The sequence below is a fragment of the Monodon monoceros genome, unplaced genomic scaffold (assembly GCF_005190385.1).
Source record: "Monodon monoceros isolate NGI ecotype Baffin Bay Population unplaced genomic scaffold, NGI_Narwhal_1 Super_Scaffold_12, whole genome shotgun sequence".
Classification (NCBI taxonomy): Eukaryota; Metazoa; Chordata; class Mammalia; order Artiodactyla; family Monodontidae; genus Monodon; species Monodon monoceros.
Genome location: NW_021703768.1, coordinates 167,105,887 through 167,120,497, shown reverse-complemented (window position 1 = coordinate 167,120,497; position 14,611 = coordinate 167,105,887). Strand labels below are relative to the sequence as shown.

The window sequence follows — 14,611 nt, the reverse complement described above, 5'->3', positions numbered from 1 at the left end:
CACACACACACACACACACACACACACACACACACACACACACACACGGGGGCAGGAGTAGTCAGCATCCATACGTTTCGCCCATCTGACCTGGGAGGCCACTACAACTGCAGGTGTTGCTTCAACCCAGGAAACTGAGGCTTGGGAGGGAGCCAGCAGCCTGGGGCCCCCAGGCTGTCAGCAGGACCTGGCTGGAGCCAGGTTACCTGACCCCAACGTGTAGCATCCTTTGAGGGAGGCACTCCCTTGTTAGGACACCCTCCCTTAGTATCTAAGACAGACACAGGGGCAGCAAGGCAAACAGTGAGGAGCTGACACCCTCCCAGTAGGCCTGGGTTAGGAACCAGGGTAGGTGGAAGGGCACGTACTCGGGAAAGGTGTCCTGTGCCAAGCCGCAGTCTCCCTTTCTTAAGGTCTACCAGGAGAACACCGATGATGGAGCAATGATGTGGAGCATTAACCACAGCCCTTGATCATCGGCGGCTCATTAATTTCTTGAAAGCACAGCAGTCCAAGGCAGGCTGAACTTCTCCAGGACCTCCTGTTATGGAGTGTGCCTGGGAACCCTGGGAAGTGCTAAGCAAGCCTTGGGCCCTCGACCCAATGTTATCTGCACTTGGACGGCGTAGCCCACCTGCTCGCCTGCCCATGAGGCTGACTTGGGGTGACACTGACACCCAAATGCTGTCTCAGGGTGCAGCCCCTATGTCCAGGCCCAGCCTTGGCTCCCCCAGTGTCCAGAACACCCACTGTCCAGAAACTGGTCAATGTCAGCACAATAAAGGAAACCTGCTATCCAACTGCCCCTGAGCAACGAACACAATCCAAGAACCAGAAAAAGAAAGGCTGCTGGCTTCCAAGGCCACCACATCCATTCTAAACCGCCTTCAAATTGCACTGGTTAGGACACTGGCAAGAAACTCATGACATCCACACCCTGAGACAAAGGTAGCAACCCAGAAAGACACGGGCCCTGAAGGAGCATCACCACGGCTGCACACGCACGTCTTCCACCTCGCTCCACATCAATGACGATGATGCTGATGCTGTTCACCCACCACAGACCTGCAGCAGCTCTCTGATCAGCCACAGTCGCCTTTCCTCCAGCCAAGAGTCACTCCAGAGGTGACCATTAGCGTCTCATCAAGCCCTGCATAACCCGACTCTCACAAACCCAGCTCAGGCATGACAGTAAGCCGAGCGTGCAAAGACACTTCTGCCCTATGGCCAGAATCAGGAAAGGTTAGAAATGTCCGCCTCCCCCAACCAGGTACAGCCCAAATACTTCTACATCTGTCCCCTTGCCCGACCCCAGTGGACCCCAGCTCAGGCCATCAAAGTCTCCACCCCCAGCCTCCCCACCTCTAGGCCTGACCTCCCTGAGCATCCAACACCACAAACCAGACCATATCCCTCCTGGGCCTCGATTTCAACATACAATAGTTGCACCGTTCAGCACCTGCAACCTCCAGCTCCACTCTCAAGTGCACAGGTACACCAGGGATGCCTGTCACTGCAATTCAGCATCTCTGCACAGCCCTCAGTACCGGACAGCACACTAGAACTAAAGCCACTAAAAAACAAAGTTTAGCACTGCGATAAAAAAGAATCGAGACCTAAGATTATATGAGGACACCACTGTGATGTCCATTTCCTCTGGATGCAAGACAGAGGAAGGCGCTGAGGTGCCAACAACAGCCCATGGAACAGGGAATTGCTAGTGTTCTTCACTGAACTCTACAGCTTTTGTGGTAAAAAGAAAGAAACTTTTGACATGTGTCGCTTTTAAACAGGAGTTCGGTGACCCCACAAACTTCACAGACATGTGAGGCCCCCTCCCCTCTGGAAGGGTTGTGGCGAGTCACCAACGCACCCCTTTGACCTGGTGACTCAGCCAGGAGCCGCATCTCAGTGTGGCCAGGGAGGGACCCAGCTAGGAGGATATAATTAGCATCGGATTCCAGTGCAGCCACTTAGTGTGGGAACAGGAGATCTCCCCCTGAATGGTTTACTTGGACACCAGCTTCTTTATTAAAAAGCAAAGTGATAAAACTGCACATGGTGGCTGTCTGTGTCACTTACTGCACTACAGGTCAGAGGCTGTTTGCAGGGATTGTTCTGGAAAGCATCCCTGTGGTCTCTGGGTGACTGCAGAGTGGCCACGTATCGCTAGAGGTGAGATCTCAGACACCTCCAGGCACGCGAGTCACAGACCAAGGAGAAAGTCATAAAGGCAGAGAGCAAGGGAGCAAGGCCCTACAAGTGAAGGACCTAGGGGAGGCAAGCCCAAAGGCACAGGATGGATTTCCAGCCAGGCACGTTGAGCAGGGCTGTTGCCATGAAGAAGCAGATTTCCCAAAACCAGGGTCTGCTCCGGGACAAGAGATGCACGGAACAGGAGAAACAGTCTTGTTTTTCAAGGACTCCCCAGAGATGTCACAATCCGGGTGTGATGTCAAAACTACTTCAAGGGTGATGAACTCTGGCCTTGCCGATGAGTCAACAGAGGGTGGGTTTCCGAGAGCCATCGGCTGTTTACACACAGTCACCATGGTGAATGGCTGCCGGAAGCCTAGTCAAGGGTCACAGTGGCAGATGCGGGGCTTGGCCCCTCACACAGCCTCATAGGCCATCTGCAGAAATGACCAGCACTCACTCCATACCCCAGGTTGCTCGCCTTCCCTCAGTACCTATGAGACATGCGCCTCTGGGAGGGACTCACCCCACCCAGACCTACTGAGTGCCCACCTTGAAACACACATGCAAACCGAACCCCTACGTCATGCTCCTGACACCAATGGGCCAGCCCAGTCCACTCGGCCACCACCCTTCAGAGAAGGCAAAGCTCAAGGCCACACATACTGCATTCCAGCCAGATGCCCGGTTCTCAGCCCCATCCCAGCTGGGAGACTCCTTCTGGTGACTCGGCCTCCCAGAGTCTTTACCTGTTTCCTCACCTGAGAATTGAGAACCGCTCCCCACCACAGGGCTGACAGCCAGGGGACAAGATGAAGTAACATGTACAGCTCAGGCCAGCGCTGGCATGCAGGGCACAATCCACAGGCACTGGTTATCACCTGCAAGCTTTCTCAGGGGAGAGGGCACGGTACAGTCAAAGCTGGCGACTTCAGGAATTTGCATGGCCACTCATGTCACCAATGTTCTCGGGACCCTGGGATGCTGGCATGTCATGAGGACTTGAGACCACAGTGGGACTCCCTTTCATAGCTGTGGCTCAAACTCCCGCCCAACTGGAGAGGCAGCCTGGGCCAGTGAGGACAGTCAGCATGACCTCAGGCAGGCAACGCTGCCCCTCAGAGCCTCAACTGCCCCCAATGAACAGTGGGAACAATAAGCTAGCCTTCCTGCCAAAACTGTCAAGAAGGTGACACGTGCCTGGACAAAGGGCTTACAGGGGCCTGGCCAGAGGCCAGGAGGGGCAGCAAATTTACCTATTCCTGAAGACAGCTCGGGGACTTCCCTGGTGGCGCGGTGGTTAAGAATCGTCTGCCAATGCAGGGGACACAGGTTCGAGCCCTGGTCTGGGAAGATCCCACATGCCGCGGAGCAACTAAGCCCGTGTGCCACAACTACTGAGCCTGCGCTCTAGAGACCGTGCTCCACAACAAGAGAAGCCACCGCAATGAGAAGCCCGTGCACCGCCAACGAAGAGCAGGCTCTGCTCGCCACAACTAGAGAAAGCCTGTGTGGAGCAATGAAGACCCAACGCAGCCAAAAAAATTTAAAAAATAAAGACAGCTCATATGAAAAACAGACAGGGCTGGCAAGAAGCGACCTAGTTAGGGCCGAGTGGGGCGGCCCCCCAGGAAGGAGAGACAAACCCACCTCCTGGGGCCTCACAGTGGGAGGGGAGTAGAGGCTAAATTAAGGCTCCTCCTGCCACCGGTGGCCAGGCTGACACCCACGCAGCTAGCCCCTTAGCAGCAGGCAAGCAGCCCCTAGCGTGGGTCAGAACAGTCACAGAGTATTGTTGCAGACCTCCTCTTCCTAAGCCCGTCCCAGGACAGAGCCCTGCAGCTGCCTCCACGTCTTCACCTGGGCCTTGCCCCCTGCCCAAACACCCTCCCCAGCCCCTCATGTCTCAAGGCCTATGCATGTGCCATGCCTGGAACTCACACCCCTTGCCCCCAGGGGACCCCTCACCCAGCAGACCTCAGCTCTGGCATCTCCTAGGCAGCGCCCTTTCACATCGCCCCATTTTATTTCCTTCCTGACAATGACTGCTGACAAGCTCTTCACGCTGATTTCTGTGCCCCCCTGTTCGTCATCTGTCTCCTGCCTCTAGAATGCCAGCTCGAGAGACTGGGGACTCATTTGGTCACTTATAAATGTCCAGCCCCTGAGCAGTGTCCCTGTACAGACCAGGCGCTCAATCAGACTTGGGAAAATGTAGGAGCCCAGGCTCTCCTATATTCTCTGCTCAAACCTCCAGGTGGGAACCAGCCCTGAGTACCGACACCAAGTGCTGAGAACCTGGGAGGGGTCAGGGCTGCACTGAGGGCCGCACATGTGCCAAAAGAATCCCAACAGCCCTGAGAGGAGGAGCCAGAGCTCAGAGAGGGCAGGGCCCTGAGTCCGGAGAGAAGGATCTGGAGCTGGGAGGGGTCAGGTACTGGGACACTCATAATCCTAAAGAGAAGAAGGATCCAGAGCAGCCACTGGGATCCTCATAGCTCTGAGGAGGAGGACCTGGACTGGGAGGGGTCAGGCACTGACCCAAGGCCTCACGCAGGTAGAGCCGAGATTCAGAGATTCAAACCCAGATAGGCTCCAATTCCCAGGTTGTTTGGGCCCCTCCCTGGGCCCTCAATTTTTCCTGAACAACAATATGCTACTCTTCATCAAAGACCTTTTAATCTGGGGAGGGGAGGATCACTCAGCAACAGAGCCCACCAAATCCGAGGATGAAATACTCAGGTGGTCGAGGGAGGTGCCCCAGGGAAGGTCACTTCCGTTCAATCACTGTCAGGGACACTTCTCTGAACGGGCGTATGATGCTGTCTCGGAAAGATGGGCTGTGTTTACGCTTCCCCTCTCTTCTCTCCCGGAAGTAACCCATCACAGTGAAAAGGGAGATCCATGGGAGTGCCTTGGGATGCACTCAAGACTGCGTGAAGCCCAAGTCTGGACGGTGGCAGCTGCACATATGACTACATCTTTACCTTCCACCATGTTCCAGGCTGGTCACTAGGTCTGTACAAAGGCAGCTCAGACTCCAGACCTCTCTGCAGAGGGAAGCTGTCAGGGACTTCTCCGGCTACTCCAACAGCTAGGCTCCCAGGAGCCACAGAGAAAGTTTTGAAGGATGCTCCTCTCCAGGCCCCTGCCACATCTGAGTCTGTAAAAACCTCTTTGCAATTACAGTTGCCCCTTGAACAACACGGGGGTTAGGGGCACCAATCCCTGAGCAGTCAAAAATCCCTTATAAACTTTATAGTCGGCCCTCCATATCCTGAGTGCTGAATCTGCAGATTCAACCAACCGTGGGTCCCCTAGTACTGTAGTATGTGTTTAGTGAAAAAAAATCCACATACAAGTGGACCCGGGCAGTTCAAACCTGTGTTGTTCAAGGGCAACTGTAAAAATTTTGTAAAAGTAAAAACCCTCCCCACAAGTTGCTACTGGCGAACCATATAACCACAGCGCTAGAGAACAGAAAACTCTAGACGCTACTGACAGTCAAACATATGAAGTTTTGTTAATAACCAATACACTTCACTAGTCACACAAACAAGTTCTTCAAGTCGCCTTCCCCATGCCCACCACCCAAGAACACTGACTGTGCCCAAGCTGCCCTGATTTTACTTCAGTCCACTACATTGCCCACTGGATAAGATTAAATACAAAACTGCCAAGTAACTTAAATGACAAGTCAGCCTCTGAGAAAAATGAAAGTTTGAGTCACCCCCAAAATTTAGCCCAGCCAGCCAAGTTAACACGAGTAGCTTGAGAAGGAGAAGCTCTTCGAGGGAGCCCTTTCCGGCTGATCAACACAGACATACACAGCTGGGCTCTCCATGTGACGAACTTGAGTCTACAGTTATACCTTCACCCTCACAGGAGGAAGATCCAGCTTAGGGGATGTAACCAACACCCTAAATTAAAAATAGCAGCGTGACAGCATGAGGTGGACACACAGGCAGGCCTTCCGGACAACTAGATCAAGGGAGGGCAGCATGGCAGGGAAGGCGGGGCTCTGAACTCACAGTGACCAGGTACCAAGCTCACCTTATTTACATGACGCATAAGCTCTCCCCCAGCTGTTTCTAGGAAATCCTGCCTTCCAGGGGAACAAGTCAGAACTGCCCAGGGAAAAAGACTCCCCGCTGGAATTCCACAAGGAAGGGAGGTTCAAGCTGGCCACCGTGCCCCCTCCTCCTCACCTGCATTGGCACCCCAGCCTCACCTTGGGGAATCCCTTTTGACAAGGTGAGAACTCACTCTTCCAGAAAGATGAAATCCCGGTTCTATGAAGGGGAAACTGAGACACGAGGACAGGAAGGAAATTGTCCAAAAAAGTGGGAAGAAGAGCGGGAAGGGTGGGCACTGGGAACAAAACAGGGGAAGAAATTCCCAGCTTAGCTAATGGTGCCGAACAAGTCCAGGGCAGGAAGAAAGCCACATTCCTTCCTAGTTAGTCTCTCTCCTCACCCGCCCGAGGCCCCCCCATCCCCAGTACACACGCGCGCGCACACACACGCACACGGCAGGGCCTCCCTGAACCTGATGCCAGACCCCTCCCCCTACAGCCACTGACTATGAAGCCCCCACTTTCCAGGAAAGGAGGAAAAGGGCTCCCAAACCACCTCCCCTCAGGACCTGACCACTGGGCACCTGCAACTTCTGTCCCAACACAGGAGGAGGGCGCCATGACACAAACAGAAATGGGAAGAAGCAGTTTCTGACCACGGGCCCCAGATGTGCCCCAAAGTCAGGCCTGAAAGAAGGTAGAAAGAAGCCTCTCCCCAACCCCCCGGGCCAGGTGGCAGAACTGAAACGCCTCGAACTTCCCGAGATGGGCCCAAATCGGCCCCTGAGAAGTTTGAGTCAGCAGCCAGGTGCAGTGGCCAGAGCTCCTCCCCAGGTGCCCACAACAGGCTCCCAGCTTGGGAGAGGCACCATGCCAGCAATTCCCTCCCCAAAACACTCCCACTTTCTAAAGGTGTCCAGTGATTCAGGTTCACCTAGGGAGTTGGGGACAAGCTGTCAGGTCCTGCCCAAACTCCCCTTCACAAGAACCAAGAGTGAACCCAACTCCAGAGGCCTCATTGGAAAGCATCAAAGACGGCCCCCAAGTGTAGACACAACCTCCATAAACAAACGGAACAGGACCCCACAGATGCCCCGACAGCGGTGCCCCACTGACCCACCCTGCCAGCGTCCTAGACGGAAAAGCTGCTCCCCAGGAGTGCAGTCAGCCTTCCCTACCAGCCACCCTGCAAGGAGCCAGACTGAGAAGTCCCAAACCCCCACCTCCCGAGCTCGGACGGCGCTGCCTCCACCCCCTCCCCTGGTCAGGTGAAAAAACGAGTTCCTGCCCAGGTGCCGGGTAAGTCGGGAAAGGCCCCGGACGCCTCCAGGTGCCCACACATACGTCCCCGGGACCAGGCGCGCGAGTTCGGGCCCCTCGGCCGCCCTGGGCCGCCCGCCAGGGTCGTCTCCCCGCGCCGAGGCTCCCCGCGCTCCGAGCCGGACAGGCGCCCACCCCGCGCCTCACTGGCCCAGGAACCCGCGATCAGCACCTCAGACGCCGGACCCCGAGCCCCCAGGCAAGGACGCCACGGAGAGGGACGCGTGAGGCCGACCTGCGCCCCGACGTCCCCGACGGCCGCGCCAAGCCCCGTGCCGCTCACCTGGCTGGCGCGGTAGCTCTCGAAGGCCCTCAGGGCACTGTCGGTGAGCTTCACGTGGAACACGGACACCTTGCTGCCGTCGCTCACTCGCCCGCACGACAGCCCGTAGCTCCGAGCCTCCTTCAGCGCCGCCATCTTGCGACCATCACTCCCCCGCCCCCCGCTTCCCGGCTCCAGGGCCAGAGGCGCGCCGGCCACGCCCCACCCCGCCGCCCGCTGACGCGCTGCATTATTCATGAGACGCGATTGGCCACGCCCCCTCCGGATCCAGCGAGAACCACAATCGCCGCCGCACCCCCCGCTGACGTGCTGCATTATTCGTGAGACGCGGCTGGCCACGCCACCCTGCGGGCCTAGTGGGGCCCACAGTCACCGCCCCGACTTCCTGCATATTCATAAGGCGCGGATGGCCCCACCTCTCAAGACTCTAGAGGTGTCCACTTTCGTGCCCGGACTCCGCCCCGACACGCGCCCACCTTCAGGCCCCGCCTCAATGTGTATTATTCATGACCCTGACAACCAGGCCCGTCGAAGCCCCGCCCCACCAGCCGCTGACGTGATGTATTACTTATGCAGTCTCTCCAAGTCTTCCGCCTTTGGCTTCTGTTGAGAGCCCCAACGAGGGCGCGGAGGGGGCCAGGCCGGCGCAAAACACGTGGGGGGGGGGGGCGGAACCAGCTGCAGGCTGAGTGGGTGGGCGTGACTATGCAAACCGAACGCGCGTTGGACGCTGGGTTGGGCTGGTGGGGCTTCCTTAAGGTTGTTGGGGAATTGTGGGGGCTGGTAAACTTAGCTCGCGATAAGACTAGACTTTTTTTTTTTTTTAATATTTATTTATTTATTTTGGCTGCGCTGGGTCTTAGTTGCGGCATGCGTGTGGGATCTAGTTCCCCCACCAGGGATTGAACCCGGGCCCCCTGCATTGGGAGTGCGGAGTCTTACCCACTGGACCACCATGGAAGTCCCAAGAGCAGACTTTTAATAGAATAAAATCCTACATCCCCACGGGCCCTGAGAGATGGTGGTTGTCCAGTTCTCCTATTAAAAAAAAATTTCACATATAAAATTAACCCATTTAAAGTGTACAATACTGTGGCATTTAGTACATTCACAGTGCTGTGCAGTCACTACCACTATCTAGTTCCAGAACATTTTCATCACCCCTAAAGGAAACCCTATACCCGCTAAGCAGGTTATTCCTCACCCCCCTCCCCAGGCCCTAGCAACCACTAAGCTACTTTATCTATGAATTTGCTTTTTCTAGACATTTCGTATTAATGGAATCATACAATATGTGACCTTCTGTGACTGGCGTCTTTCACTCAGCATGATGGCTTCAAGGTTAGTCCATGCTGTTACCTGTATCAATGCTTCATCCCTTTTTATGACTGAATAATATTCCATTGTGTGGATAAACCACATTTTGTTTATCCATTCATCCACTGATGGACATGTGGGTTGTTTCCACTTTTTCACTATTACGAATAGTGCTGCTGTGAACATTTATGTACATGGTTTTGTGTGGACAGATGTTTTCCCTTCTCTTGGGTCTATACCTGGGAATGAAATTGCTAAGTCATATGGTAATTCTATGTTTAACCTTCTGAGAAACTGCCAAACTGTTTTTCACAGGAACTGCGCCATTTTACCAATTTCTTGTTTTACATGTGGGGAAACTAAAGCTGAAGACCAGCTCTGGCTTGCCCAGGAAAGCTCCTCCTGGGCTCCTGGGTCTTCTGACCTGCAAAAAGTTCCTGAGTTGTTTTCCTTCTCGCTTGAATCTAATTTACGGTGGTCATAGAATGAATATTTTGAGGCAAGACAGGAAGGTGAAGGTGTATGTCTCTACCCAGGTGGTCTCATTAGTTCTGCCCACCAGTGCCAGGCTGGCACTACCATCTCTTTACCCCCGATCATGAACTGCTGACCCTAAAGGCAATGCTAGATTCTGTGAAACCTTTTTCCATACCTGTCATTAATATCTCCATTTACAAATGGAGAAACTGAGGCTCAAAACGGTTAGGCAACACGTGACGATATTCACCCTACCAGTGAATGGGCTGCTTGGAACTTTGAACTTGGATCTTTCTGATCCAGAGCCCTCCTGATTACCCTTCATCCTGCCTCTGGTACCTGGGTCCCTTTCTGTATTTCCTCATTGAACAACCCCAGCACAGGGCCTAGCACAGAGTAGGTGCTCAGGAAATATGTGTTGAATTAATAAATGATCTCATTTAATCCTCACAACACAGCTATCAGCCCATTTCAGGGATGAGGAGAGCGAGGCTCGGAGAATCTGGAAGGTCTTACATACTGCTGCAGAGATTCCAACTCCAGCCTGTCTGAGCTCAGGGCCAAAGCTCTGGGATCCTCCACCCTTCACCTAGGATCAGATCATCCTACCACCAACATGCGAGCACTTGCTCAGACACGCTGACCCATTTACCCACTGCTGTGGCCAACTGCGTATCCGGAGGCTGGGCCAGGAAAATATTGGAGCAGGCCAGGGCTGCACTGCCCCTAGAAGGGCCGCAGAAGGGCAAGAAGGGTAGCTGTGGAGCAGGCAGTCTGGAGTTAAGAGGATGGGGAGGGGAGAGACAGCCAGACTGCTGAATGGAGTAGAACATGGGAGGAGCCAGCTCTAAGTGCTGACCAGCTTGCTGTGTGACATTGGGAAAGGCACTTCCCCTCTCTGAGTGTAAGTGGATTCATCTGAGAAACAGACAACAGTACTAGTAACAGTCACCCCACGTAGAGTGTTTAAAACACACAAGGCTCTGTGCTCAGTGTCTGGCACCCACAACTGCCTTTCGGGGTGGATACAGTGGCTTGGTCCCATCTGCCAGATGAGGAAACTGAGCCCTTAGAGAAGTTAAAAGACTTAGGAACAATGCAACCATGGGCTGTAGTGCTTGGTAACAAGTATTGATTTTTCTCCACTTTACACTGAATGCCCCAGTGGCTCCCAACAGGACCCCTGAAATGATAATGGAGGAAATCATCAGGCATTGGCATGCTCTCCAAAAGCCTTTAAGAACTAGGTCACCCAAGAAATTGGAAGCCAGTTGATCACCTTGAGTAGCCTCTCAACATACATTCCACGTAACAAGCCCATTGAAAAAGGTCTAGCTCTGTGATGGGAACAGTGACCCTAGCCTGACCCTCACCCCTTGTAGCCTTGGATGTGTCTCACCCTCTCTGTTCCTCATTTTGCTCATCCATAAAATAGGGATAATAACAGCATTTACCCAAGAGCCTGGCCCTAGACCAAAGGCAAATGGCATCGTCATGGAAATTGTTGTTATTATTAATGGGTTTACAAGAGTTTATGTACATAACCTCTTTCCGTTAGACATTTATGTTCTTTGCAGTTTGTGGGTTTTTAAACCACACTGGGATGAACACCCACTATTCGTTAGTTGGCTATCGCTAATATATGTATTAGTTTGCTATTGCTGCCTATTGCTGTGTAACAAAGTATCTCAAACTTAGTGACTCAATATAAGGAACATTTATTATCTCACAGTTTCTGTGAGTCATAAGTCTAGTATGTTTTAATTGGTTCTCTGCTCAGGGTCTCATGAGGCTGTAATCAAGGTATTGGCTTGACTGTGTCCTCATCCAGAGGCTCAACTGGAGAAGGATCTGTGTTCAAACTCCTTCAGGTTGTTGGCAGAACTCATTTTTTGGTGGTGGTAGGACTGAGGTCCCCACTTCCTTGCTGTCAGCTGGGGGCCACTCTCAGGCGCTGGCCACGTGGCCCCCTCCATCTCAGCAATAGAGACCTCCCTCATGTTGAATCCCTCTGACTTCCTCTTCTACAACCAGCAGGGTCAGGCCCACCCAGGTTATCTTAAGGTAAACTGTGCCCAATAACAACACAATCATGGGAGTGAGGTCTACCACATTCCCAGACCTGGGATGACACAGGATGAGAAATCCTAGAAACTCCTTAAAACTTCTGCAACGCACAGCCCTTAGAGACACATCTCTGCACATCTGTCCCAGAACTTCCTGAAACTTGAGATGCTAAGTCAGAGCAAATGGACCTTTGTGATTTTGAAGCAAACAATTTTGCAGCAAAGGGAACGTGATGATCCATGAGAACACTCAGTTTGGAGCTGGCCCCTTTGCATGGTGGGGTGGCCAGCAAGCAGCCTGCTCCGGTGCTCCCTTAGCTGGGCGCCTCAGAGCCAGCAAGTCTACCTTTTGGGGCCTCAGGACTCATTTGTGCAATGGGTAGGGGGGCGCTCACAGCTCTTCTCAGGATGGGGGTAAAGACATCTGTTGTCAGGGATCCCCAAGACCGCCCTCAGGTTTGATAATTCACTAGGAGAACTCAGAAAAGCTGTTACATTCGTGACTATGATTGATCACAGCGAAAGGATAAGGATCAGCAAAGGAAAAGGGTGCATAAGGCAGAAACCAAGAGAAACCAGGCACAAGCTTCTGGTTGCAGACAGCACTGAATTTTCCCAGCAATGACTGTGGCAACACACATGGAATACTGCCATCCAGGGAAGCTCACCTGAGCCTTGTCCAGGGTTTTTGTTGGGGAGGAGGGGTCAGTCATGCAGATATGGCTGACCACCCATGCGATGAAATTCAGTCTCCAGCCCATCCAGAGGTTGAACTGATACCATGTGGCCAAAAGCCCCCACCCTAAATCATATTGTTAGCATGGACTATCTGGTGTGGCCCACGACCTCAGGTAAACACTTATACCAGTCAGGACATTCCAAGAGTCTAGAGGTGACCTCCCAGGTGCCAGTCAAGGGCCAGTCCTTTAAATGTGCATAGTTTGGACAACCCAGGCCTGATGAGTTATTTCTTTACCACTCTAAAGCAGGTGGGGCTCCAGGTGCCCTCATGGCTCCAGCAGAAGTACCACAGAAGGCTTTAATAGTTCACTGTGTGTCACGTGACCACCCAGGAGCCAATCACTGTGGCCAGGGGGCTAGAATGCTCTGATTGGTCAGGCCTGGGTTGCAGATCCACCCCTGAAGGCTGGTGGGGAACCAGCTCCATCTGCATGATGAGGAGTAAAGGTGAGTTCCACCAGGAGGAGAAATAGAGCACAAGCATTCAGAGACACTGATGATTCCACACTGGGTGACCCCAGCCAACACTCCCCACCAGGAAGTTGTCCTTTAAGGATGACATGAGATGGAAGTATGCAAAGGTCATCCCACTGAAGTGCTCGGGAGACATGAGTTCTCACACGCAAAGCTCATTCTACCATGTTCACTTCCAACTCACAGCCCACTGAGAGTCGCGCCCCTCGAGGGCAAGTTCAGGCTGAGTCATCGCCCAAGACAGGGTACACAGAAGGCACTGGTATACGTTTTGATGTGAAAGAAAAATCCATCCTAGTTGTCCTCTGAACATACCACACACCATCCAGCCAGCACACCTTTGCACATGCTATGCCTGAACCAGGAGCAAGCACCGTTTGCCACCCACCAAAGGCCTCCTTGTGCCTTTAGGGCAACGTCGATGCCCCTCGTCCTGGATGCCCTGGCTCCCCACCCCAACCCTGTTCAGACTACTGAGGATGGAATGACCAAGGGGGTGAACACATTAAAGTCACACATCTGGCCATGGCATTCAAGGCCTTTCTCATCTCCTGGCCTTAACTTGCAGTAAGATGCAGAACCAGCTGGTGGGTGGAGCATGTGCTCTGGAGGCAGGCCGACCTGGGCCAAATCCTGCCTGTTGCTTCCAGGTAGTGGGACCCTGGACAGGAGCTGTCTCCTCTCTGGGCCTCAGTCTGCTCAGCTAATAATGGGACACAACCAAAGCAACCATGGAGAAAAGGGGCAAAGGTGGAAGGCACACCCAGCCTGACTCCATCATTACTAAAGAGCTACAGTCTTCAGGACAGTGTGGAACCTGCCAAGGGGACACAGAGACCCTCACCATGGAGCAGAGTCCAGAAAAGACACATGTGTGGTCAGTTGCTTTTGACAAAGCTGCCACAGTAACTCACTAGGGAAAAGTAAGTCTTCCCCACAGATGTTTCTGCAACAACTGGATGGCTACATGGAAAAAAATGGGGACTTCCCCGGTCCTCCAGCAGCTACGGCTCTGCGCTCCCAATGCAGGGGGCCCAGGTTCGATCCCTGGTCACGGAACTAGATCCCACACGCCGCAACGAAGAGTTGTTTTTTTTTTTTCTTTGCGGTACGCGGGCCTCTCACTGCTGTGGTCTCTCCCATTGCGGAGCACGGGCTCCAGACGCACAGGCTCAGCGGCCATGACTCACGGGCCCAGCCGCTCCGCGGCATGTGGGATCTTCCCGGACCGGGGCACGAACCCACGTCCCCTGCATTAGCAGGCAGACTCTCAATCACTGTGCCACCAGGGAAGCCCGCAACTAAGAGTCTGTGTGCTGCAACTAAAGGTCCCACATGCGGCAACGAAGATCTCGTGTGCTGCAATTAAGACCCAGCACAGCCAAATTAATTAATTAATATTTTAAAAGAAGAAAAAAATGAACCTCAACCCCAACCTCACACCACATACAAAAATTAACTCAAAGTGCCTCATAGATCTCAATGCAAAAGCTAAAGCCATAGGACGTTTAAAAGAAAACCTAGAAAATCTCTACAAGCTGGGCTCAGCAAATATTGACAAAAAGCACATGGAATGGAAGAAAAAAAACTGACAAATTGGACTGCATCAAATTTTAAATCTCTGCTCTTTGAAGGACATCATTAAGAAAATGAAAAGTGAGC

At 53.2% G+C, this 14,611-nt stretch overlaps 1 protein-coding gene across 2 annotated transcripts in view; it reads right to left on the bottom strand.

Annotated features, from left to right (window-relative positions):
- The window catches only part of ELL (elongation factor for RNA polymerase II), an 80,703-nt gene extending 72,694 nt beyond the window's left edge, over positions 1 to 8,009 (bottom strand). For both annotated transcript variants that reach the window (XM_029215805.1, XM_029215804.1), the window contains exon 1: positions 7,875 to 8,009. In XM_029215805.1, coding sequence (XP_029071638.1) covers positions 7,875 to 8,009 — 135 coding nt within the window. The remainder of the gene's footprint in view (positions 1 to 7,874) is intronic.
- Positions 8,010 to 14,611: the final 6,602 nt, after the last annotated feature.